Source organism: Astatotilapia calliptera, chromosome 6, assembly GCF_900246225.1.
Source record: "Astatotilapia calliptera chromosome 6, fAstCal1.2, whole genome shotgun sequence".
Taxonomy (NCBI): domain Eukaryota; kingdom Metazoa; phylum Chordata; class Actinopteri; order Cichliformes; family Cichlidae; genus Astatotilapia; species Astatotilapia calliptera.
In genome coordinates this window covers 10,064,078-10,090,563 of record NC_039307.1, presented here as the reverse complement: position 1 = coordinate 10,090,563, position 26,486 = coordinate 10,064,078, and the positions used below count along the sequence as shown (strand labels likewise).

General features: G+C 39.9%; 2 protein-coding genes across 7 annotated transcripts in view; one reads left to right on the top strand and one right to left on the bottom strand.

Moving 5' to 3' along the window:
• tsc2 (TSC complex subunit 2) overlaps positions 1-20,439 on the bottom strand; it is a 32,980-nt gene extending 12,541 nt beyond the window's left edge. Inside the window, exons 1-26 of one of the 5 annotated variants that reach the window (XM_026170197.1) lie at positions 20,378-20,439; positions 16,703-16,888; positions 16,508-16,594; positions 16,302-16,412; positions 16,069-16,216; positions 15,327-15,444; positions 15,161-15,209; positions 14,120-14,245; positions 13,906-13,979; positions 13,678-13,804; positions 11,915-12,058; positions 11,530-11,667; positions 11,320-11,423; positions 11,091-11,172; positions 10,622-10,777; positions 10,414-10,533; positions 9,048-9,170; positions 8,862-8,968; positions 8,602-8,767; positions 8,112-8,234; positions 7,883-8,017; positions 6,451-6,640; positions 6,268-6,361; positions 6,083-6,185; positions 4,930-5,024; positions 1,777-1,917 (exon numbers count right to left, since the gene is read on the bottom strand). In XM_026170197.1, the coding sequence (XP_026025982.1) occupies positions 1,777-1,917; positions 4,930-5,024; positions 6,083-6,185; positions 6,268-6,361; positions 6,451-6,640; positions 7,883-8,017; positions 8,112-8,234; positions 8,602-8,767; positions 8,862-8,968; positions 9,048-9,170; positions 10,414-10,533; positions 10,622-10,777; positions 11,091-11,172; positions 11,320-11,423; positions 11,530-11,667; positions 11,915-12,058; positions 13,678-13,804; positions 13,906-13,979; positions 14,120-14,245; positions 15,161-15,209; positions 15,327-15,444; positions 16,069-16,216; positions 16,302-16,412; positions 16,508-16,594; positions 16,703-16,837 (2,996 nt within the window). In that variant the 5' untranslated portion in view covers positions 16,838-16,888; positions 20,378-20,439. Of the gene's footprint in view, positions 1-1,776; positions 1,918-4,929; positions 5,025-6,082; positions 6,186-6,267; positions 6,362-6,450; positions 6,641-7,882; positions 8,018-8,111; positions 8,235-8,601; positions 8,768-8,861; positions 8,969-9,047; positions 9,171-10,413; positions 10,534-10,621; positions 10,778-11,090; positions 11,173-11,319; positions 11,424-11,529; positions 11,668-11,914; positions 12,059-13,677; positions 13,805-13,905; positions 13,980-14,119; positions 14,246-15,160; positions 15,210-15,326; positions 15,445-16,068; positions 16,217-16,301; positions 16,413-16,507; positions 16,595-16,702; positions 16,889-17,647; positions 17,788-18,783; positions 18,938-19,207; positions 19,268-20,377 lie in introns of those variants that run through there. The other 4 variants (XM_026170198.1, XM_026170196.1, XM_026170199.1 and 1 more) reach the window with 4 other exon arrangements.
• nthl1 (nth-like DNA glycosylase 1) lies at positions 19,019-25,866 on the top strand. Of its 2 annotated transcripts, none has more exons than XM_026170203.1 (7): positions 19,019-19,113; positions 20,151-20,484; positions 22,962-23,218; positions 23,287-23,457; positions 23,595-23,754; positions 24,518-24,623; positions 25,329-25,866. In XM_026170203.1, exons 2-7 carry the CDS (start codon positions 20,223-20,225, stop codon positions 25,630-25,632), a joined length of 1,260 nt encoding a protein of 419 aa, XP_026025988.1. In that variant the 5' UTR covers positions 19,019-19,113; positions 20,151-20,222; the 3' UTR covers positions 25,633-25,866. The 2 variants fall into 2 exon arrangements, with proteins under 2 accessions (XP_026025988.1, XP_026025987.1); XM_026170202.1 differs by lacking the exon at positions 19,019-19,113 and adding an exon at positions 19,238-19,294.
• The last annotated feature ends 620 nt before the right edge of the window (positions 25,867-26,486 follow it).

Genomic DNA, 26,486 nt, shown 5'->3' with positions numbered 1-26,486 from the left:
AAATGCAAAAATGAAAGAAAACATCAAAGATTAAAACAAGAAAGTAGTGATGCAATGGATTAAAAAAAGAGAGCAAGAGGTCCTTAGTTTTTTGTTTTCTTTTGTTTTTGTTTAAAGCCTCCATTCTTCTTACCTATAGGTCAAATTTAAATACTCTATGAAGGTTAGGGAAGGTCTAGGCTGGTAGGAATACAACTATATTTTCAGAATTTCAAAGATTTATGTAGAAATAGTGTTTTCACTTTAAATGTATTGAGCATGAAAATATAGGCACACATACAGACTAATACTGGTGCGTAGATCTTTTGTATGAGGCTCAAAGAAATCTCTCAAGTCCCAGAATGTGAATCAGCAACTATTCAATCACATTTTATAACTACTATTCTTCTACTGACGATGACTTATTTTTCATTTCAGTGTTTAATGGACACATACTCCAAAAACATGACCGTGACAGACTCACGACTGAAGCAGTACGAGGTTTGCTGCTTTGTCATACCATCACATGCTATTGTACTTCAATTCACTGACATTACCCAATTTAAAGTAAAGAAAAACAAATGTAACCTTATCTAATCCCATACAGTTTTTCCAATGAAAATGTCGCCTTGAAGACTGAAAGCTTTGAATGCGGTCACGTTATGCTAGATGGAGTAAGTGTCCATATGGAGGTGAATTTTAAACCCAGTTCACACAAAAATCAGCTCTGAGAGCAAAAGCAGATTATCAGCCAGTCAACAGTTAAAGCAGGTTAAAGAGAGCAACACTGCAGTTGTTTAGTCCCACTAATTTTGTGTTTGTCGTTGAACATTAAACAGTACTTTTAAGCATATACAAGTACTGAGCTGCTGCTGCCATCTGGTGGCAATACTAGTATGACCTATGACAATCAATTGGTGTGAGCAGCCTCATCTAACAACTGCAATGTTGCATTGTACTTCTTCCAGATGCCCAAGAAAGTCAGCCAAGGACAGATAAGCATATGACGATTAGTGAGGAAGAGTGTTTCTGTGGATGTGCGTGATGTGAATGATGTGTTGATCAAACTGTTAAAAGTTCATCTCAACCCAGCTAGTTCTGAAATCCCGCACTAGGAGATTGCCATGGTCATAGCAGTACAGTGGATGTTTCAGTGGAACAAAACAAAACTAAAATTATGTCAAGCAAGCAAACAAAAGCTGTTGTGTTGCTGTTGCCAGAGTCACTGGTCGAAGAAGCAGATGTGCTCCCAAAGCAAACAGAGGGAGCCAAAGTAGGGGGTTGCAGTTGTTTACAGTGAAGTTTATAAAGATCCCACCACTGCTTTGCACCAGTTCCTTCTGCCATTCATTTGTTGTTAGGCGAATCAAAATCAGTCAGCAATGCACCCAGCACATAAAAGACACATACAAATAAAATCAAACCAAAGCAAAATGTAAGAAACAAACAAACAAAAAAGCAAAATCTGTGTTAGAGCAAAGTGAAAAACATCAATAAAGTGAAAAGATGCTTTCCCACATCTTCAACAAACACTGCATGCAAAAGCAAATCAGAAAAAACAACAACATTGAAACCAGCACAAATATAAACACAGCCCAAAACAAACCAAAAAGGTCGACACATGAACCTTCCTCCAGCATGCACCACCCACTCCAGGTGCCCCTGGCAACAAATCTCCCCAGCAACACCCCCCCAAAGACGGACAATGACCCTAGACCCCATCAATCCCATGAAGAAAGCAGTAAGTGTTTGGGTTGTTATTGGTTTTTGTTTTGTTACCCAGAAGGCTCGTCTAACCTGCGGACCGCATGTTCGGAGACGCTGATGCTGCGGGAGCGGAAAGCGTCCATGGCTGAAAGGTCCCTCAGCTCTTTAACTGGAGAGCTGCTGCTATTGGCTACCGCTGCTGCTGCCTTTGCCACTTTTGCTGCCCGCAAGCTGAGTGGTGAGGAGTGTCCATGGCAAAGGGCGAGGGGGATTGGGCCCAAGATGGAGTAACGGTGGCGTTGGGGCAGTGAGAGGACGGGGTCATCGTGAGGGTGGTGGTTTGGGAGTGTGGAGGAAGTGTGGTGTAAAAGTATACCAGGAGACAGCAGGAATCATCACCAGAGAACCAGAGCAACATGAGCAGGTGGATCAGGAGCGCACGCCACACATGGAGAGGGGCAGGGTACAAAGGAGAGGGCCACAAAGGTCAAAGGGCAGCGTCACATGAGGAGGGAGGGATCAGGAGCAATGTAGAAAGGATCCAGGATGACACAACCACCCCCAAAACCACAACCACACCAAACACAGGGGGCAGTGGAGAGGGGGAAGGGTCAAATAAAGGAAAAACAAAACACGGTGAAAATTAACAGCAGTGAACATTATGAATCAGATTACAGGAGAGTGGAGAAAGAAAAAAAAGAGGGTTAAAAAAAATAAAAGGATACACGCCAACTAAACAGAAAACAGAGAAGCTACAGCAGAGGGGGAAACAGCTTCTGCTATTCAGAAAAGAAAATACACAGAAAGTATTCAGGAGAGCAACAAAATAAACATTACTTCACACAGCAGGTTTGTAGAGAAGCCAAGGACTAGTACAGAAGTATAACCGTAGGGATGAACTCAGCACAGGCTTTATGATAGAAGTTAAAACACAAGTGAAACATAAAGCTGGATGAAACCAGAGGGTTGAAGCACAGCAGCCTCGGACTGGACCAAATACTAGTTTAGTATCATCACCAAATAATGTATGCATTTTTTATGTATGCAAAGGTAATGTTTGGACACAGTGGAACGTTTGCCAAGAACATTTTAAGAATTAAATTAATTTAAACTTGACATTCTGACCATCATCCTGGTGGAAACTGAGCTGAGGAACTCCAACCTCATTATGAGCAATGAGCAGCACAAGAACTGTGATACCAGAATATGGAAAACTGAAACCATTATGGAAGAATTAATGTTAGCAGAAGCATTTTGGATTACTGTGGAGAGCTGCAACAAGGATTTGCTGTTTTGTTTTTTAATTACCAAGTTAAAAATACTGGAAGGGCTTCATAAAAATCTAAGACAATTTGTTAACACAAATCTAAGAAAAGATGGAAAATTAATAAAAATGCCACAATAAACGTGAGCGTAAAAGTAGAGATCACATTAGGAAAAGAGGAAGATGAATATTATAGTGTCTCTGAAATTCACTGGGTAAACTCTGGTTTAACTGGGATTTCTACACCAAATACTTATTTTTAAAACATGTATTTTTTGTGTATGGCAACATTGGTGTCTCTATTTTCTTAAGACGTCGTCCACAATCAAACACCTGATTAATCAGAAAAAGATTAAATAACTACAATTTTGTAATACGCAATTTTAGTTGCTGACTCAAAAAGAGACAACCACTGGTGTGCCTGAATATTTACCTAGTTGGATATTCACTATTTGAGCTGGATTTTGATTTTTGAAGTGCACATTTCAATTTTTTTTTAGATAAATCAGCGTGTGCAATCACACTTCAGTCTCTCCCTATGATGCTGCCTTAGCAACTTTTCATAGCTCTCTAACAGCATATTTATTTATTGCATTTAGAAAAACATCTATAGACAGAATTATCTCGCCTGTAAATGTCTTGCCCTCCTGCTACTGCCTCCACACTCTCTCCTCCTGCTTTGTTCAGCGTGTGAGAAAACAGCAAGCTACAGCACTCATACCAAACAAAATAATAGACCTATCACTTCTAACTTTCTCACAAAGGAGAGCTGCAGAAAAAGTGTAGTTAAGACACAGAGTAGTCAAGTTTGAGCTTCAGTTCTGCGATGACTCCTTGCAGAATCTACACAGCAGTTGCACTTGTACTTGTGTGCATGTGTGATCTGCATTGCTCTACCCTCACAAGCAAAACTGAGCTGATTAGTTTGGACTTGGCGATAATTACTGAACAAAAGTTACTTTTAAGGAAACTCGGGAAAGAGAACATTTTAGTAGCAACTGAGTTGGGGATTATGACAGCTTTGGAAATAAGAAAAAATAATGATGCCTACATTGACAGAATACTGGCTATTACATTAGCATAGTAAGCAAAGTAAAAACTATCACAGCCTAATGCATTTTGTTAAAGGTTTACCATCTTTACATGGTAAAACACTTTACAAGTGGAATGACAACAATCTGTGTCTTTGTAGTTACATTTCTTGGTGGGTACTACAGCATAGCATATGCGGTGGCACAATTTAAAGCAGTATTATTAATTAATGCAAAAAGACCCCTGTTAAGTACCCTTCTCTCTGTGTTACAGTCTAGAGTGTTTTAAAAAGTTACTTTGTACATGTTTTTAAATGTACACTGTTCATGTGTGGACAACCAAACAACATTCACACTTTGTACGAATGAGAATGGCACCTTGCTGAGAAAAGCTTCTTTATCGCTCTGTGTGAAAGATGGCGTGTATTTCTCTTTGTGTACATGTTCTGTGGTCACAAACAGCAGTCAGACGGCACAGTGTGACAGGGGGAGGGACACCCTGTACCTCTTACTCATGCTATTGCTAGGGATGTACTTTTGTGAGATACAGGTAGTGAAAGCAGTACACAAACACCCGAATAATGATATATAATAATCCACAACAAATATAAACTAAATAAAGGCATAACATTATACAGGTGTTTATGCCATTTTGTCCACCGTCTGTATGACAAATGAGGTGACTCTTGGAAAAATACAAAATAAAAATAAGTGGTGGTATAAGAACACATTTTAAAACATAAAAAAAAGCATAAACAGATAAAATGAACTAATGATCACCATGGCAACCTGAGAGGTGTCACTGCAACCATCAGTACGAATCATGCTGAGTCCCCTGTTACCTTGGCTACCCCCAACCCTTTACCACAACAGCAGCCACGTGGGCAGCGTGCGGTGCTGCTGGTTTGTACATTACTGCTGGTGACTGACAGTGAAAACACAGTTTACCTCTTGGGTCTCTCATTGAGGCTGGTGCTTCGGGCACGAAACGGACTCTGCTCATGACTGTCATCGAATGGCAGAAGGGCGTTGGAACGCAAACCCTGAAGGAACACAAAGAAAGGAACCAGATATGCAAAACAAAAGTGGTGACCCAGATTTACAGATGATTACCAGTTGTGCCCCCTCTGCTACAGGTTTCTCAAACTTCACAAGCATCCAGATGCACCTAACTGGACATGTTTCTCCTGAACAGTACAAAAGTTCAATGAAACATCTCTCTGGAGACATTTGAGGTTAAAAGTGTGTTGTGCAGTTACTTAAGCCACCATTGCCAGAGCAAATAAATCCAAGTGAATGCCCAAAAGTGCATTAAGAAGCTGAGACCTCAACTTTTTGCAAAAGAGAAGGGAACAACTATGTGCAATGCAATTCAACACTATCAGAATGCAATGAATAAAAAGTATGAAGTAATAAGTAGAACTGACAAATCCAGTGGAAATATCCAAGGACAATTTAAAAGAATGTTTCAACATATGCTACAATATGCTAATTTGCCTTTTTGTCAAGAGTTCAATTCTCTGTACAATATAAAGCTGCAGCCTGAAGCTGTTAGCTCAGCATAAACACAAAGAGCTGGTCTGTTCTAATGTGAGGGTTATATCTCTGTTGCTTTCCATCTCTTTCTGGAGAAAATACACCAGGGTCACTTTAACATTTTCTCATCTGAGTTTTTATGCTAAGCATAAAAAACAAGTGGAAATGAGGGTGGTGAAAACATTCTAAGCCCACTACTGACAAGAAAGCAATCAAACATAAACGTGTTATCTGATAATTACTGGACATCAAGTTATTCTCAAGAACTGAAGGAAGTCCAGAGAGCCTTGTTTCAGATTGCATAAGAGTTTGTAAAAGTTGTTGCCTTTTAATTAAACTATCGTTAAAAGTCTCTGAAAGGAAGACACTTTCTTTTATAAATGTGTGAGCAAGGACAAGGTCCTTTTCAGCGACATTGATTTCAGTGTAGGAGCTACGCATCTGTACTCTCTCTTAGTACTGCATTATTTCTTTTCCTTATATTGTTCATGTGTATGAGCAGGTGAGTAACAGTAAATTCAGCTTCAGGTTTGAAGGCTCTTTTTTGTCATTCACTGTGGTGTACCTTTGTGATATACTGAACAAAGTCCTTGCGGAAGGGTAGTCTGCAGCGTATGAACCACATGGCAATCACATGGTGGGCCAGGGACACAATGTACTGGTTGAACCTGATGGGATTTGAAGAAATACTCAGATCAGAGTGAGTCTCTGCATCAGGGAATACAAAATGTCACATGTGCTAGGACTTACTTTGAGGGGTTAGTGTAAGGTAGTGAGATGGCAAACACGCTGACATACTGCTCAGCTACAAAGTTGGCATACAGATGGGGAAGGCGCACGAGGGCTGTGAAACACAGTCAAAAAAAAAAAAACAACTGAAGACTTTGGCCTTCAACAATATAAAAGAATACAGGAAAAGAGAAAAGTACTCACTGGAGAGAAACTCGAGCATAGGAGATGCCATGGCAACAGTAGCAGAGATGTGAGTGAGCTTGACGATAAGAGCAGGAAGAAGCTTGATCATGATATCAGGCATCTCCACCGTGCACATTGTAAGGGCCACCACACATTGCTTGGCACAGCGGTAAATGAGCCCAGTCTCGAGGCACTGAACCAGTTCTCTCTGCATGTATCAATGAAAGGATGAATATAATTCCACTTGTATGTTTCCATATACACTCACCAGTCACTACATTTGGTACACCTTGCTACTGCTGGGTTGGACTTTACTTCACCTTCAGAACTGCTTTAATGTGTGGCATATATTCAACAAGGTGCTGGAAAGATTTTGGTTGTTAACATGACAAAATGACAGAAATGCTACAGATTCGTTGCCTGCACATCCATCACTGTTCTATCACCACCACCAAAAGTGCTTTATTGGATTGAGGTCCAGTAACTGAGAACCCCATCTGACACCATTGACAGAGTACAGGATGGATCCATGCTTTCATGTTCTTTATGCAAAAGTCTGACGCTACCATTCAAATGTGTCAGCAAAAATCAAGACTCATCAGACCAGGTGACATTTTGTCAGTCTTCTGTTGTCCGATCTTGATGAACCTGTGCAAATTGTAGGTTCAGTTTCCTGTTATTAGCTAAGTATTGACATCCGCTGCTGTAGACAGCTGTTTCAAGTTTCAACATGCTTTGTAAAACATGGATGTAAGAACTGATATTTAAGTTAATGTTGCCTTCCTATCAAAGCAGTCTCACCATTTTTCTCTGACTTCTTATTTGGACCATTCTCTTTTGATCAGCACTAGCAACAACACCATGTTCAGAGACATTTAAATCGACTGTCTTCCCCACTGTGATGCTCGTTTTGAATTTCAGCTGTCCTCTTGACCAGGACTACAAGCCTAAGTGCATTGAGTCGCTGCCATGTGATTGGCTGATTAGACATTTACATTCACAAGCAGTTGAATGGGTGTCACTAACACTCCATGGACTCAGCGTACACACCATGGAGACTTTGGTGTGTACGTGCATGAATTTTGTTTAAATATGAGTTCTAACAGTAATAGAATGCAAATGTACAACATAGTCAGGCTGCACATGTAATTTGCCAGTTCTGTAATGCAAAGTCTGTCTGGTATATGATTAAGCTAATCTGATCATTCACAGCAAGAAAGTGGGTTTCATGTCCTGCCTTTTCCGGTACTCTCAACAAAACCATGTTATTTCTATCTAAAGCAGAGTACATCCTGTTGTTTGCTGCATGTGAAGACAAGCAACCTGGTTCCAACCTAGTTTTCTCAACATAGCCTAAAGTTGTTTTGTAGATGCTAGCATAAAACTTATCATAGTATCCTGTGAGAAATAGCACAGAAGGTGTTTGATTTCTGCAGACTAGTCTTTGTACCTGTCTTGACTGCTCCAAGTAGTTGTGGTAGGAGGTAATTGCTGTAAGAACGGGAATCACTGCCAGCTGAACATCTGTGCGAGAAAACCCCTCTGGAGTCTTTTTCAATCGCTCTGAGATGAGACGATCTGTCACCTACACACGCAGAAGAGATCAATAAAGATTGAATTCACTCACAACATAATATCCAGTGTATGGATCTGTATTTATGTGCATAAAGTCAGGCTACCATGCAGCAGAGTGTAGAACACAGCTGATCTAAGTTGCATGGTGATGTGAGCAGCAACACTTTGTACTGCAGCATCCATGGCAGCTTGTCAAGAACCAGCTTCAGCACCTTCCAATCCGTCTCCTGTAAGAGAGATAAATCATATCCGAACCTTTTACAGATAAAAGGGAAGTCACTGCAATTATCGGTCACTGCTTCTGCATTCTAACAGCTGCAATGCCTATGATTTAATTCTGATATGAATTCAATACTGTCTGCCAATCAGAAAAGAAACCTGACTTAAAAAGACGAGCTAAATGGGCTTGTTCCAGGGGGGTGCATCTAGCCCCAGTGTAAGATATCTAAGGATTACTCTGAACTTAAAATGTATAGCAACTCTAGTTGAGTCTAAGAATAAAGATACAAAACTAGGCATGAGGCCAACTGTTTAACCACAGAACGTATATATGAACTGTGCAATGCTGTTTGATACAATAATTATTGTGTGTACCATCTTGAGGCACTGCAGGAGGACACTGAAGGCAGGCGAATAGGAAAGGTAGGCTGAGCGTGTTGAGGCTGCTGAACTGGGAGGAGCAGCAGGAGGAGCAGGGCTGCCAGCAGGAGGAGAGGTTGAACCTGCTGGCTTCTTTTCACCAACACGTTTCTCTGGTTCCCTGAAAAACAACAAGAACAAAAGCAAGTGACACAATGTTAGAGAGCTGTCAGTAAGCTCAATACCTTTAGTAAAGGAAATGTTTGTGTTCTCACCCTATATCACAGTAGCAATAAGGGCTGAATCTCATGACACCATCTTTGTTTGGGACCCCAAGACGGTGAAGAGAGTCTGCACGCATCATGAGGAAGAAGTCAAACACCTGAGAAGAAAAAGGAGGAATCAACAAAGAAATGATGTAATAAGAGGTAAAAACATTTGAGCAGTGACAGATCACCTACCTTTAGTCTAATAGTGGAGGCGATAGTTGAACAGTACTTGTTCTTGTAATGAAGCTGCAGGTGGCTGATAAGCAACTCATAAACACGACTCGCATGGCTGGCTGGCAGACTGTAAAGTTTGCTCTGTCAGAAGAAAAAGGATAACATGTTATCACCAGGTAAAATATAATAAATATTTAGTTTATTTGATAAACCTTGATAATCTTAGTTTTGCTAGCTTAATGAAAGTCTTAGGCAGCATGCAACATTTCATATCAATTTAACACACTATAAATAGTTCACTTCTAATAGTTTGTTTTGTTTTTTTTCTTCGATCTCATGACCCTTACCATGTACCTAACAGTTGGCTAAGTATCATGAAATGCAAGCACATGACACCACACTGGCAAAAATATCCAACATTACAAAACAGTAATTACAGACACAACATAATTACAGACTTTGCAGAGTGGTCACCAAGAAGGCTGAAATCTATCGTCATCAACAGTTAATGATTAGAGCTTAATTATGGGATTAATAACTGCCGGGCCAGAACAAGAAGCAAGTCTTGAGTCTGAGCGATTATGTTTAAGATTTTATAAACTTCACACATTGTTCCAAGGATCGATTTTTATTGTAAATCAACTTTGTTTAAGAAAATACAACATTTGTATTAGTCCGTAGATAAATCATGTTTTGCTGTCCAGGTATATACATCAATTTACATTCGATTTATATTAATAAAACTGGATGACACCTGAGAAGCTGACAGGCAGGTCTGTTAAGCTTGCGACATTAAGCATTAGTTTAGTCTTTCCATCATTAAAAGTTTTAGCTGCTAACTCATTTCATTAAGAGGATTTTTTTAAGTTACGTAAGCAGCAGCTAGCACTAGTTGGAAAAAAAAAAGTTTTCCTTTAATACATTTTTAGGCCGGAGAGGGCAGTCGATAGGTATGTGTCAGATAACCAGGTCAGAGTACAGTCACTGCAGCATGACAGCAATGCAAAGACGCAGTGAGGCAACATAACAAAAACTGTTTTGGGTTTGGTTAATTTGGACAAATTAATTGTCCAATTTTTTGTTTGTGAATTACATTTTCTTTGCTTGTTATATTCTCAGCGTTTTGTGCCATAAAGAGATCTTTGAGCTCTTAATGGTAAAATGTCGCCAAATAAAATGACATTTACAGTCTGACAGCAGTCAACAAAGCCAATTTTAGTCCATTTTAATGTGTATTGAACTGTTCTGGGGGGAGGGGGATTTCTCCATTGATTGATGTCATTTGATGCCCTACATTGTGATAAGTCACTGTGGAAGAAACTATGTCTTAATATTCTATTTTAACTCACCCACAACTCTTCACATCTACTACTTTTATGTATACCTGCAGGATTTCAAGCAGGCCCAGAATAGCAGTCCTGACGTCCTCCATAGGAGACTCTGCTGTGGGGTCTCTCTCAGAAACCTCTAGGGGCCCTGAACACACCAGAGAGCGGCTAGACACCTAAAAAATAATTATAAAATGGAGAGAAGTAATGACATTGTGACAGAAATGGGGCGGTTTTGTGTGATTGCATGTACTCTTTTTGTACCCGTTCAATGATGTCCAGCAGGCTGGTGAAGTGGTGCGTGTTGCAGCCCTCAGCGAGGTCTACTAATAGCTGAGTAGCCTGTTTTCTAACTGCCAAGTCCCGGTCTTCAGCAATCCCACTGAGCTGGGGAATCACCACCATTTCAATCAACTCATCCTGGAGAAAAAATAGAAAATAAGCAAAGAACACAAAAAGGAAAAGTATGATTTTTTTGAAAATCATAAACGGAGCTTGTACAAATGTTTGACACATTTGTACAAGCTCCGTTTCAAAAATAAATTGCATGTAAATAAATTTTGGGAGGCTCAGAAGTATGTCAGCATCTGAGTGGTGCTTGCTACTATCGAAATATCTTCTTCAGTAAAAATTGGAACTATGGCAAGAGAAATGCACCAGAAGCTTTTCAGTCTGGACAGCGGACTGGAATTACACAGGTTTCTGATGTGAGCGTGTATGAGAGAGCACAGACCTCATAGAGCTGCCGGTTGGTACTGAGAACGAAGGACAGGATATGAAGCACTTTGATTCTTATCACACTGCGAGTCTCGTTCCTTTCACAGAGCAAAAGGGTGAGATAACAGAAAGGGACAGCGGAGATTAAGATACTTCAGAGATAGAACAAGAACGAGATCGAACATCACAAGGATAATACTATAACCTCCCTGAGATATATACGTGTGTCAGTGTGTGTGTCCTACCTGAAGAATTTCTCCATGAGCCGGTGAAGGCTCTGAATCCAGCCTTCTTTAGCAGGCTGGATAGACTGAGCCCTGTAGGAGATAAGTGTCAGCACTGATGCATCCTGCAAAAGATAAGATTCAGATTAGTGGGGGGGGGGGCAACGCAGTGTAAGAGGTCTAAATTACAACAAAAGTTGGAGGAGGACAGAAGATAATCAAAGCACTAACTGGTCTTTTATCAGCACATTTCTCCACCAGGCTGAAAAACTTCTCAGTGGAGCCGTGGTAACCGTTTTGTTCATAAAGCTCTTCCACGGTGGTCAACAGTTCATAAACAATGGCCTTTAGTTCCGCACTGCCTATTGTCTGTGAAAACAAGAGGCACACCACTTGGTCAAGCTAGAACCATTACTTTTTATTCTGTATACTCAACCAGATAAAAACATAAAAATTAAAAACTACAGCTCTGCATATTTAATTTGGAAAAAGTCCTTCCTAAAACAAGCCCAAATGGGATTTGGGTCTCCAGCTGGAATCAAACAACAACAACAAAGGTGTTAACTACTACACTATGAAGCATGGTCAATCACAAGTGAAATATATTTTCAAGAACCTGAATCTGTTGCAACAGTCGCTCTATGATGCCGAGTAGGATGTCCCATGTGACCACTTGTAGCTCTTTACCGTACTTTTTGATGAGTCTTGTTATTGAAAGAACAATTTCGTAGGAGACCACCTCGTTGGCACATGACATGGCCTGAGGGACAGAAATAAAAGTCACTTATTCAGCACAGTCATCATATCAAGTGCAGTCATTTTACCCCCGTATAATCTTTCAACCTCAGGTTTGATCTAAACACATGGCAACAACTTAAAGTTTGACTACATCCTGCATGAAAGAAAATATCTGTATGACTTTGAACACAAAAGTGAAAATCTATGCCACGGGTTTGGAAGTCAGACAGTCTGTTCTTTTCACCCTATTGTGCAGATTTCCAGCTCCATATTTTTGATGCAAAGCAAAGCTATTCTATATTAGAGCATCTTTGTGTCAAAATTATCCTCATTTATCTTACAATGGACCTTTTTGCAGCTCCTCTTTTGTCCGCTGTCTAAAACAAGCAATTTTAGGCCTCATTCAATCCAGAAGCACAAAAAAAGTTTCATAATTCTTTGATTTTTTTTTTTTAATGAATTCTTAACAATAATAAAGCCACAAAGTGGAATATTATCCCGAATTTAAAACCACTTCTTTAAGCCAATTTTCTACTTACTGGCTCCTCCTTGCAATCAAAAACATTTGAAAACCATGTGAGTGGGGTTGCTGTGCTCACAGACAGAGCCCTGTGCTTGAAATGACCACAAGAACGACTAGCGATGGGAATCAAGAACAAGTTCTTGTACACAACAAGTTCCGAGTAGCCCAGTTCCCTGGAACTGTTAGTCTGCTTGCCTATCGAGCCCACTTATCGGTTCCACTTGCACTACAATCAGCCAATTTGTTTGCGGGTCGGAGGTGGAAGATGGTGGCACAGTCTACAGCATGGATATGAACATTCGTTTTATTGCACAAAATGACGAGGACATGATAGTAAAGTGGAAACTGCATCAGAGACAGAAACTGCAGTATTATGCTGGTAGCACAATTTTGGCTCATTGCAAGCATCTACAGAGACCGCAGCATGCTAACACTAAGCTAGCCAAACACCATGCTAACACCAAGTTAGATACCTAAATAGTAAGAGAAAGATCAAATGTGAGTCCTTATTAGGATAGGGATTTGTGTTGGTGTTTGGGGCTGAAGCCTCAGGTTTATATAGTTAAATAGTAATTATGAGAGTGTGTTTCAGCTATTTTACAGAGTAACATGAAAGTAATATAGGAGTATAATGAATTACTTTCTCTTTGGGGTAATTAAGTACCATACTGCATTACAAAAAAGTGTTCTGTGAAATCTTTTTTTTAGTAATGCTCCAACCTTGATCACAACAAAAATGGGAAATACCTCCAACATGAGCATACATTTGACTCACAGCATGCAATTAATTTGCATGAATGTAATGTCTTTGATACGCTGCACAGCAATGGTGGTCACTCTCAAAGTGGACCCAGTGAGAACTCAATGAGCAAATTCTTATAAATTCCCATCCTTTTTAAGGAAATTTGCTCTGAATGACATTTCACAGATTTAAGACCAGGGGAGCAGAAAATAAGTAAAAGTATAATAAGTCCTTATAAAACATTAAGAACTCCAGTGTGCAAGAGAGGCTTACCACCATAAAATCCTATCAGTTAAATTTTTGATTATGAGATGTGGACTTGACCCTCAGTATTATAATCTCATTGCAAAACTGCATGTATATTTATGTGAGTTACCTTGTAGAAAGATGGCAGAACAAGCGTCGGTGTATTTTTGAGTGCAGGCAGTCTGTGTGCGCCCCAAAGCGCCATTCCAACAAAGAAAACTGCTCCTCTTAACAACGGTGCATCCTCCATATACACCCTGGTGGAGGGACAGATCAAAGAAGAACTGCACCATACCTCCAAACTTATATATGCTCATTCACACAAAGTCAGAAATATTGTATATTTAACCAATAATACCTTTCCTCCATAATGCGACACATGGTGTAAATTGCACTATGGCCGAGGTGAGTCCCCAAAACCTTTCTCATTAACTGAAGAACCAGAGAGCAAAACAAAGCGTAGGGACAACAAACGGCACAGAGGAGGACACAGTTATGAATTATGTCCCTTCAAATCATAGACTTCAAACAAGAGGCAGAATTGTATATATGCAGGTGTGTTCTTGCCTCACCTTCCAACAGGACTCGCAAAACTCTTTGACGTTGACCGTACGGCAGAGTGTGATTATGAAAACGGTTAAAGAGTCGGAGGGCAGGCAGTTGTAACACACAACTGCATCGAGCACTTGCAGAGCCACCTGGAAAAATACAAAGGTTGGAAATACTAGTGACCACCAGCGCTACAAAACAGTCTGAGGTTCACAAATCAAAAAATATGGTAGGGTTTGTCTAAATGGTAGGTTTAACTGAAGCTAATGATTGTGATTTACTCAAAAACATTTACTTTAATACATCAGATTAAAACCATCTCTAGCTTTGGCGTACAGAGTTTTCACATATAATAAATATATGGACACTGGACAGTTATTCAGTAATTTTTCTTAAACCTGCAGGTTCGTGAAGGGCCTGTTATGTATTTACTAAACAAAAACTGCACCTTCTTTTGAAGAGGAATCATAAACATGTCGTGCAAAGGCCATTACACACTGAGGGTGTTGCAAAAGAAAAACTGTTGCAAAGTTTTTGTGAAAAATTCCTCCTCAAACTGCAAAAAAAACAAAAAACAAAAAACCCAAAAGACTGACGAAAAAATAAATAAAGTGAAATTGGCATCAATGTTGATCCTAATGTTTCTAAACCAGAAAAAGAAGAAACTGAGCAGCAACAAGGAAATTTGAATGTTTTGCTCCAGAGATTAAAACAGTATCACGACCGCTTTTCTACATATTTCAGGATGTCAGTGGGGCAGTTTGAGCTTTTGTTGGCACACTTGGAAACACGTCTGAGGAGGCAGAGAAATACTTTCAGGAGTAAATTGATCTTGAATAGCATCAAACTGTGTCTCTTAGGTAAAACAGTACTCTTTCACCATTTCCATGCTACAAGTGTCCATCTTGCCAAATGCAGTGGGTTTAAGCGGTCAGATGTGTTTATTTGCAACTGGAAAAAAAAAAAAGTCCCCAAAAATATTTTTAACATGCAAAATGTTTGCACAAATGTTTGCTGTCCAGTGTGTAAAAACCTTTAACTGTCAAGTAATTTGAAATACCAACCTCAATATCAGTCGAAGACGTCGTTCTGTTGCACAGCAGGCAAATTTTCCTGCAGAGAGCACAGAAGAACGAGTAGGAAAAAGAGACACTGAGACCAATTGCTGAGTAAGAGAGAATCATTGTGTGTGTGTGTGTGTGTGTGTGTGTGTGGATTTCTCTGACTCACTGGACCATGATGGAAACATTTTGGTCCAAGTAGCAGCTATTGAATTTCACCAGATTAACAAGAACATGGAGAAAGTCAGATGTAAGGCCTATATCCATCCACAGGAGGACAAAGCGTGCTGAGAGAGGAAAGCAAATAACATAGAAAGAAAAAAAAAATTCATGTGAAAAGTATTAATGCAGGTCAATACACTATGGCAAATAAAACTATTCACAGTAGTATAAACACAACAGTTAAAAATACTACTAAAAAAGTAGCTCAAATAAGGCTGAATATATGATGTCACATTTCTCAGATAATACTGGGATCAAACTATCTTGGATGTGGGTATTTGTCCTATGAAAGGTTTCCCTACCACCTTTGAAAAAAAAATAAATCCTGAAAGAAACAGTTGAGGGTATTGTGTGCGGAAAAAAGAGCTATTATTAGAATTTTTAAAAAAAACATTGTCATCATTGTACCCGAAATGAAAAACAACTGATTAAAAAAAAGAAAGCAAACTGTTGTATTACATAATATCAATAGAGTCAATGCACAAAAAGGGAACAGTGAACACGAGTTGAACCTAATCAGCTGAGGTGTGACACAGCCAGAAATTTATCAGTGATTAATAGTGGTTACTTCAAAGCTGATGTTTTGCTTTATTCAGAATTCCTTATATTTATTTTCCAGATTTGTTTTTTTTAAATGCACAAACACAAATATTGCAACTGATAAAGAAAGAGGATTAGTCTGTTTTTACCTATGTCCTCTTCCAGGTATGTGATATCCTTTCCATTCTCTGTTAAAGCCTTAAACACCTCCAGTCTGTCAGAAAGGTCTTCATTGCACGGCTGGTAGTCTCTGATTACCTTGAAAAAGTAGGCTCTCAGAGGGCCGAGTCGCTCACCCTTCACACAAAAAGACTTTTTTTTAAAAACAAAAAACATACAGAAGCTTTTTGCATGTGTCTGTGTGTATGTTGTGTTTTTATACCTGCCCCTGTATAATGGCCCTGAGCAGCTGCAGGACAGCATGTCTGGCCTCTGGTGGCTGCTCTGGAGTCAGCATGTCTTCCACATTTTTCCATACAGCCTCCACTGCATGCTGAACAACATATACACTCAGATTTTAACAAATAAAGAAGACTGCGTACTGTTCACCAAACAACGACAAAAATGGACCGCAGTCAGCAGACTCACCTCCTCAAACTTTTTCATTTTGGCAAGCTCACAGATGTGGTTCATAGTGCGAACACGGTTGCTCAGACCGCAATCTGGGTGGAGCTCCTGAAACGCACCAAAGCAAAAAAATACGTCAAACAATGGAAGATATGCTGGGAAAAGAATGGGAGACATTCAGTGAACATGCACAGACACTCAGTCGCTTCTGCAGACCTTGATGATGTCAGCCGTAATGATAAACTCGGAGGGTTTAGTGTCACTCTGTTTGTTCGGAGGACGCTGTGTACCGAGCCCAAAGATCCCCTTCACCTTGTCCTTGAGACTCTCCTTGCTTGGTTGTTTATTCATGGCCCAGCCTGAAAGGGTGATGCACAATACAGGCGAGGGACTGGCAGCTGCCTGTCACGGAACCAGACACAGAGCAAGTCACACCTTTTTTCCCCCCTTTAAGCTTATTAGTTAATCATTTCCTGTGGATTCTAAATGTGGATTCATATGTCATTCACTGCTGATAACATAAATGCCACCCCCCCACCTCCACCTAACTAATATTATTATGGAAATGTGTAAACCTTCCTTCAATAGATTTAATGTATTGCCAGGTATAGAAATTACAGTTGAGGTAAACAACATGCATGGGACAAAAAGAACATGGGAGCACAGTTTAGCTTTGCAAAGTAGCATCAGTACAAATCATAGCATTTCTTGAACAGATGAGACTAAAGTGGAGCTGTTTGGCCATAATGTACACCCATGCACATGTTGGAAAAAAACAAAAACAAAACAAACATAGCATATTAGTACTTAACACCACCTGTCAGCACAGTGGTGGACAGCTGATGATTTGTGCTTGTTTTGCAGCTATGAGACCTGGACACCTGTCACTCTTTGGTGTACAGAGAAGTTCATGGTTGGCTCAAAGTATTCTAGAGGCAATCTTGAGGCCATCTAACTGACAGCAGAAGCTTGGCCCAAATTGGGTCATGCAAAAAGACAATGAGTCCAAATACACCTGTAAATCTACCAAACAAAAAATGGCTGAAAAAGAAAAGAATTAAAGTGCTGCAAGTCCAGACCTCAGCCCAGTTGAAATGCTGTAGAAGGACTTTAAGAGTGGCTTTACTAGCTACTGAAAAATTATATATACTTACTACTCACATGAGTCTGTAGAGTCGTGTGATAACCCTTTCACGTGACTGTATATACATTGAGAATTAGTACAGATTTACACATGGCACTGTCCATCTGTCCTGTCAGCTTTGTGCCGGCAAACTGTTCTACAGTCCTCTGATGAAAACCTAAAAAAATAAGCTTAAACATTTCAGTTATTCCCTATTAATAACTTATTTTTGCTTCCTCGCCACAAAAATGGTAACACCAAAAATACATATAACAAATAGTTATTTTAAAAATCAGCACTGGGCCATAACTTCACAACCAGTAGATTACCAACAGTAACCTGTCAGCATATTTTTAAACTGTCTAAGCTGGAGCTGGGCTCTGGAAACTGTTCAGACCAGATATAATGAGGTGTATTAAGTCAAGTCATATTTCAAGTGAAAAAGTCCATCTTGGAAAGTAAAATGAAGGTTAATACATGGGTTAAACAGTGGATTTTCACCTGTTAGCACAAGGTTAAAAACACAAGTGAGGTCAAAAGGCCAAAAAGACTTATTTTTAGCTTATATGAAGTCTGTGCTTAGCAGGTGGAGAAGCTGATAATAAGAGATTGCTAAACGACTCCAGTTTATCCATGTCCATATCTGTAATGAAGTGTGTTTTATATTTCTTTAAAGGGTTGCATATTATTGTACTGTGCATGTGAGCTTAGACCATACAACAGCAAAATAAACTTGAGCAACAAGTTTATGACATTACAGGTGGGTCCACATAGCACTACAAGCCACTGTTTAAGCAGGAGTAAAGTTTGACACTGCAGCCTGTAAATATGTAAACCCATGGGGCACGTTTAAAGAATTTGCTGTCATGTGGACTTGACAGAGATAGAGGGGAGGGGAGGTGAGCAGACGGACAACGGCTGGTCTGTTTCAGTCCAACACCAGCAGCAACAACAACAACAACAGCAGCAGCAGCAACGGTGCAAGGTAGGCTCGAACCAGAGTTGATATATCTGCGGATACAAGTCAGCCTAAACACTTCATATCAGCACAAACGTAGTGTGGCGTTGCTAAACCCTCTCAGCTTCGGTTCACAGTGGTTGTAATAAGCTAGCATTTCTCTGTTGTGGCACTGCCCCTCCTACCCCCGGCCACCTTCTCCCCCTCTCATCTCACCTCAGTGAAGTTGAGTCGGTTTTGGTTTCATTCAGTCGCTGCTTCGTCAGATTGCAGCCAGCCGAGCCGCCCGCTTCTGTGCATTGATTTAACTCTGTCTTAGCAGCCGAAGGCTCGCTCCCAGAACCCCTACTCCTCAACCGGATGACACACTAATGCTCTGACAGTGGGACTTCCTACAAAAACACGTTTGCCGCACTGCCTCGCGGGAAATGTATTTTTTAAGGGCAGACTAAATACGAAGTATGCTAGTCCGTTTGTTAGCAGTATGAGTTTTTGTGTTGTGGCACAAGCGGGAAAGCATAACATCTACAAAGAAGTAAAGCGCAGGTAAAGTTTCCTATAGACTATATAAAAGTGTTTAGCCGTCAAAATTTAGCATAAAGTAAGACGGTTTTAGCTGTTAAGCTAGCAGCTAGCTTACCGTGCTGCTGTTAGTGAAGTTGGTTCCTTTTTGACGCTACAAGCTGCAATGTGGCCAGGGGTCCTGTGAGTGGCGCTTATGGACAAGGTAATACAAATATTTTTATTTTTGGGCTCTGGACAAAAAAAAAAAAACACACACACGCACACAAAAGAACCTGGCTATATTTCTAGGACAGAAGTTGGACTACCACAAGAAATTCTCTAATATTTGGCGAATACAACTAGCAGCTTCCATTAACCCTACTGTGATAATCGGTTCTCAAACTTATCAAAATATAGACACCATGACAGGATCGGCTCCACACTGATGGTAAAGTGGTACCTTTGGGTCAAAGGCACTGCTCTAAACACTCTCTTTCAGTCCATCCAGCTGTTCAAACCTTCTGTTTGTGAGGGGCAGCCAATCAGAGGAAGGTTGGCTTAAAAGAGAGTAAAGGAAGATTATCAAGACCCAGTATAAGATAAATAAGGATTATGTTTCATTTGTCACTCATGTAAAGCCACATAAAGCTTAGTATGGTCTAAGAATAAAAACATGGATTTGGAAATGAGCAGATTTTGTAAGTTATCATTATTATTATTATTATTATTATTATTATTATTATGCAGTCCTGAATAAAATGTAATTATTTAGTGACTCTCTTACGACATCATTGTCGACTTCTATTTATAAGACAGTTATATTGGGGGGGGTTCAGTACGTCTACAGTTAAACTAATAATATAACCCTGACCCGTTTTCAGTCGCAATTGAGTATCGTGTAGGTTTTTGTTTATTGTTTTTTTTATATTTTAAAAGTAAATTGGCAATTCCACCAGGAAGTGTAAGTGTAATCTCATATATCAAAAAAATATTGTTTTATTAACAGAGCGGAAGATTTATTTTTTAAATCTTCAAAATAAAATCGAGTCTTTGTGTTTATGTCATTCTTCCTCTTGCAGGCGAATTCAGCTCGTCAGCTCCACCCGCGATCCAAAAACTACGAATGAGAAACTAACTTCAGCAACAGTTCAATGCTTCACGTCCGCTGCAGCGCGCGGGTCTGTTATGTAGTCCGAGGTGTTATAATGACTTCTCCTTACTTCATGGAGAACAGGTCTGTTATGACTCGGAGTGCGAGTCAAACTGCTGGCCGCACACCTGCAGCCTCTCTCAGGACCAAACTCACCAACAGACGGAGGAACGAGGACCCGGTCTGCGCTGTGCCAGTGAAGGTGGAGGTGGAGGAGAAGAGCGTGTCAGAACTAAGAGCTTCGTCTACTCCTTTATCAGCCGGTAACGCTAACCACACAAACTGACCACGTACGTTGGTACACGTGGATACAAATTAATTAACTTGAGCTGTTTTGGTGGCAGAAGGCTATTGCGCTTGCGCATATTCTGGAGCAGGTTGATTTGCTTTGCTTACCAATTCTGCAGTTACACCTTTACATCTTAAAAAAGCGACTGGCAGGTGAAAACCAGGCTTTGTCATCACCTTTCTCGCCCAGTGTGCAGGAGTTATCAATGAACACTACAGGGCACAGAGTGAAAGATGTTGTTTCTTTTGTTCTGCGAATGTGAAATAGAAATAGGTGAAACAGGTGAAATAGAATTATGAACGTGCAGGATATAAGGTTTTGTGCATCCATAAGAGAAAACTGACCTTTACACTCAAGAGACAGATTTTGTACTTGCGACTGAGTCTGTGCTAATAAACAGGGAGTTCAGTTTATCCTGCACAAAACCCTGTTTACACTAATAAAGGTCGCTCTACAGCAGGGATGTCAGTCTCATTTTACGTCTTGGGCCACACACAACCCACTTTGATCTTAAATGGGCCAGAGCAGTAAAAAATACCCTTTCTGTCAGTGTAAAGATATTTAACTATGCATTTATAGAAAAAGAAGAGTCATTTCAACACTACACTTTGGTAGCTCATTGCCCAGACTACCCTTAATCATAATAAAGTGGAAACATTTGGTTATTTCACAGGAAATTTCCTATTTTTATCATTTTTTTTATTTATTACTGTGCATACAGTGTAACAAAAAAAAAAGTACAGCCATCGACAGTGATCCAGTGGGCTGGATTGTAGTGTTTGCTGGGCCAATTTTGGCCCAAGGACCTTATGTTTGGCACTCCTGCTCTGAAGCATGTCTCTGTAATATTTGCCCTACTATATGAACATTTTGAGCCTCTTTGTTGCACCTCTTTGAAGGCTGAAACGAATAACTCTGTTCGAGAAGATTTGTTTCCACAAGATGAAATTCAAAAAATGTACTTTTTTGGGCAGACACGTTTTTGTACTCCGAATTGGAAATTGTTGTTCATGCCTTTATTTCATCAGGTCTGATTTTTTTTTTTTTTTTTTTTTTTAGTTAATTATTGAATTAGAATTCATTGTTGTTTATTACTCACATCTGTTGGTAGTTCAGAATTCCACCGCAAGGCTTCTGACTAAGGCTACTAATAATAATAATGGATTGGATTTATATAGCGCTTTTCAAGGCACCCAAAGCGCTTTACAATACCACTATTCATTCACTCTCACATTCATACACTGGTGGAGGCAGCTACAGGTGTAGCCACAGCTGCCCTGGGGCAGACTGACAGAAGCGAGGCTGCCATATCGCGCCATCGGCCCCTCTGGCCAACACCAGTAGGCAGTAGGGTAAAGTGTCTTGCCCAAGGACACAACGACCAGGACAGAGAGCCCAGGGATCGAACCGGCGACCTTCCGGTTACAGATGCGATTCCCAACCCCCTGAGCCAATACTGAACTATCACATCGTTACTAATTCAGTTGCACTGGCTCTCTGTGAAAATCGTTCCACTTTAAGATTCTGGTTTTGACTTTTAGAGCTCTGCATAGTTGAGCACCAGTGTTCATCAGGTCCCTGAGGTCATGTGATCAGGCCCTGCTGGCTGTGGATCATATAAGCGTGTGAACTAAAGGAGATTGTGTTTGCAACATTGGCCCCAAGATTCTGGAAGTCTCTTACTCTGAGCTTGAGATCTGTTGTCATTAAAAAAAGACAGAATTTGCTTGTTCAGAAATAAGTGTAAATTTTACACAGTGGGCTCAGTATTTCAAGTCTCTTTCTTTAAAGGGTTTTTAGACAGTCTTAATGAGTTTATACAAAAACATGAAGCTAATCTGCTTGTCTGATTAGTTATTAGAGAACCTGCATTCTTTGTGATGACCAGCAGGGGGTGACTCCTAACTGCAAAAAAAAAAAAAAAGAGTCTAGTTATATAAAAGTCTGTGAGAGAACCACTTTACTTCTATCTTGATTTATGGCCTAAATAAACTTTTTTCCTAATAAACATTTGTTCTTAATTGTTAAGTTTCAAAATTTATTAAATACAACTTGATTTTCATTTTGTAAATAATTTGTCATAGCAACCATATGAACCATGATATGAACATTGACCCAATTAAGGTGAATGGGACTGAAAATGTTTTGCTTTTATAAAATAATGATAAAAAGACAGTGTGCGAAGATTATAGGGGTTTTTTGTTTGTTTGTTTTTTAACCAAGATGGTGAAATTATTCCAACATTCAACATCTTTAGATGTTGAACTGGTTGGAGAAATATCTTATTTATAGTGATTTTCTTTTTGTGATTTTGTTTTGGTTTTTTTTGTTTGTTTGGGGGTTTTTTTACATCAAAACTAGTCTTTGATTAATTAGATTATATTAGATATCATTTGTGTTTTAATTTTTACCTATGGTGCTTACTGTGGTGCCATGCTTCCGCTTGTTCAGGTCGTGAACTCCTCCACGAGGCACCGGTGCAACCAAAAACCGAAGCTTTAACGGAGTATCCACACAGCTGCAGGAGGAGACAGTTAAAGGTGGAATACGAGAAGGATGAACGTGTTTCTCCCATGAAAACTGAGCGCTGGGAACCTGCCGACTGGAGGAAACAGTTAGGATTCATTCGTGAGATGAGGAGCGGTCGTGATGCGCCTGTAGATAACATGGGAGCAGAGAAATGCTATGACATGGAGGCTCCTGCGCATGTAGGTGTGGGGTGGATATTTTAAGTCCCCTTAAATAGAACCTGTTAATTCCTCTGTTCCATCTGCAGGTGAGACGTTTCCAGGTGCTGGTGTCACTCATGCTGTCCAGTCAGACAAAGGACCAGGTGACAGCAGCAGCTATGCAGAAGCTCAGAGCACACGGCTGCACTGTAGAAAACATACTCGCTACAGATGATGAAAAACTGGGAAAACTCATCTATCCTGTCGGCTTCTGGAGGGTAAAACAGATGGTGTCCATAGCTGTTAGCACGTTTAATCAAATTTCAGTAAATAAAAGTTAAATATTAATATTAACCTGGTTTCTCAGCTGTGTTCTTTGTTGTGTCCTCTTGGTTTCTTACCTGTTCTTCTTTAGAATAAGGTGAAGTATCTGAAGCTGACATCAGCCATGTTACAAAAGGAGTTTGGAGGGGATATCCCAAGCAGTGTTGAGGGGCTGGTCCGTCTGCCGGGAGTTGGACCCAAAATGGCTCACCTGGCTATGGACATCGCCTGGGACCAGGTGTCTGGCATTGGTAGGGACTTCCATCTCTTAAACATGCAGAGACAATTGGCTAACCTCCCAGAAACTGATTAAGAAAAATTCTAGATCAGTGATTCCCAAAGTGTAGGCTGAAGCCCCCTGGTGGGCCGCAAAGGTAGTGCAGCTGAGTCACAGTAATAAATGGTAAATGGCCTGTATTTGTATAGCGCTTTACTAGTCCCTAAGGACCCCAAAGCGCTTTACACATTCAGTCATCCACCCATTCACTCACTGGTGATGGCAAGCTACATTGTAGCCACAGCCACCCTGGGGCGCACTGACAGAGGCAAGGCTGCTGGACACTGGCACCACCGGGCCCTCTGACCACCACCAGTAGGCAACGTGTGAAGTGTCTTGCCCAAGGACACAACGACTGAGACTGTCCAAGCCGGGGCTCGTGCCTTTCTCTTGATTGACCAGTCTACTAATTCCCTTATTTTTACCTCTATTAATAAGTGAAGACACATCAGTGGTTTTGATGTGTCGTCATATTTGATGTTTCTGCCGCATTGAGAAATCATTGGTTTGTAAAATGATGTATGCACTACGTTTGAGAAACTTCAGAAATTACATCCTTTGGTATCACACAGCTTTAAAACAAAAAATGAGCCTTATATTCATCGTGTAGTTACGACGCGTTGCAGGGTTCTTCTGTTTGATTGCATTAGATTTATTCAGGTGCACCGAATAAACTGGCAACTTAGAAGTATTGTGATGAGACTAGGCTTTCATTTGTATTGATCATTTTTGTCTAGGTGTGGACACACATGTGCATCGTATATCTAATAGGCTGGGCTGGCTCAGGAAGGCGACCAAAAACCCAGAGGAAACACGGAAGGCCCTTGAGGAGTGGTTACCCAGGTAACAGCATGACAACTCACTGCTGATCCGCGAAACCTGATTAACTTGTGATCAACAAACCTATAAAGATGTCCAGGATTGATTTAGATACGTACCATACATCAGCGCTGCCAGTGGTTAATGTTGACTCTTTAACGTTTGACTGACAGTGGGAAGCAATGAAAATCAAAATGTGGAAATCTGGGAATTTATTTTTAGAATGCAAAATAATAATCAGTGCTCAACAACATGCAGATCTCACTATATTCTTCTGATGTCACGATATACCAGAAATGACAATATAATACTACACTTCTTTGGTCATAGATTATACATCTGATATTGTGAGAGACCGACTCCCAACAAATAATAAACAGGAAATTATATTTTTTCATTTAATTAGAATTTGACAGCATTTCTTGATTAAAAGTTACTTTATCTTCTTTTAATAAAAAAACAGATGAAAGCAGCTTTAATTAGCAAATGTGAGAGCAGTCACTTATAAAGTAAAGAGATCCTCAGGCCAGAGAGCAGTAGATGTCATGGTGACCCATTTTCAATCCATGAAATTTGACACTTTTATAAAAATGTATTGATATGGTGATATTAACACCAGCACCAGTGTGTTCTTCTTAGAGTGCAGTGATATCATTTAATTTACTACAAAAATATGTTTCAAAGTGTAGTACTTCTGTAAAGTCATCAGGTGATGTTTCTCTGTTGCAGGGAGCTGTGGAGTGAGATCAACTGGCTGCTTGTGGGTTTTGGACAGCAGGTTTGTCTGCCCGTCAACCCTCTCTGCTCTGTGTGTCTGAACCAGCACAGCTGTCCATCTGCCCACAAGAACTCTCCAGCAAAGAGACCTAAATCGGGATCACCACAGTCTCCAAGTCCAACCTCCTCTTCAAAAATAAAAACTGAACCTAAACAGGAAGCAGCTCTTAAAGATGAGATGATAAATAAGGAGTTACTACCCACATCTGTTTCCCACACCACAAAGAGAAGGCTGAAAACCAAGGTTAATGTTTAAATTTTACCGATGTTTGTGATTTCAGCAGACAGTGAGCACAAGAAGACATATTATGTGTTTACTTATACAGATAGATTTAAAAACATGTATATAAGAATATATTTGACACTATAACAGCACCTTTAAAGGGTAAATATTTTTAATACTTTTCTTTTTTTTACCAAATAAAAAACATGTTACTAATATTTTGTGTAAAGTTTTGTCTAAGAAGAAGAAAATAAAATACAAAAATTATGTAAGTTTTATTTGTGTGGTGTCATAAACTACATTTTCTGAGGCGTGCAGTTTATAGCATTTTAATATTAATTAAAATGCTATAAACTGTACCTAAAAATATTGTACCTAGCATGTACAGGACTTATAGTTAGCATGCAGTATAAATTGTTTTTAAAACTCACATTTTGAGTCTAATATGAACAGGATATAAATTATGACTAAGAAACCTAAGCAAATACCTGAAAATTCATACTCAATTTATCCTGCACAGAAAAGGAAATAAACTGGCCTTTACACTTACATTTAGAAAGGAAGAAAGTAAGCTTCTGTTTGAGGGGATAAGTAGGAGCCAGGTGCTACTAATTAAATACACAAGATGTTTTAACATATGGCTAATTTGGCACATTCAGGTGTGCTTTAGCCTTGTCACTCTTAGGTATGTTGCAACATAAAGAACCTAAAGACTTTTGGAACAATGTCCTTCGGACAGATGAGACCTAAGTGGAAATGTTTGGCCATAATGTACACTTTTGTAGAAAACCAAATAACAGCGTGGTGGTGGAGAGAAGGTGATCTGAGCTGCTTTTGCAGCCACAGGACCTGGGCACTTGTCAGTCATTGAGTTGACTATAAACATA

Bases quoted from the DNA above. Each gene is read 5' to 3' on its own strand.
- nthl1 (XM_026170203.1), top strand. From the start codon at position 20,223: ATGCTTCACGTCCGCTGCAGCGCGCGGGTCTGTTATGTAGTCCGAGGT. The intron at 23,458-23,594 runs GTAAAACAGATG...GTTCTTCTTTAG, and splicing joins ATCCTGTCGGCTTCTGGAGG to AATAAGGTGAAGTATCTGAA. The intron at 24,624-25,328 runs GTAACAGCATGA...TCTCTGTTGCAG, and splicing joins CTTGAGGAGTGGTTACCCAG to GGAGCTGTGGAGTGAGATCA.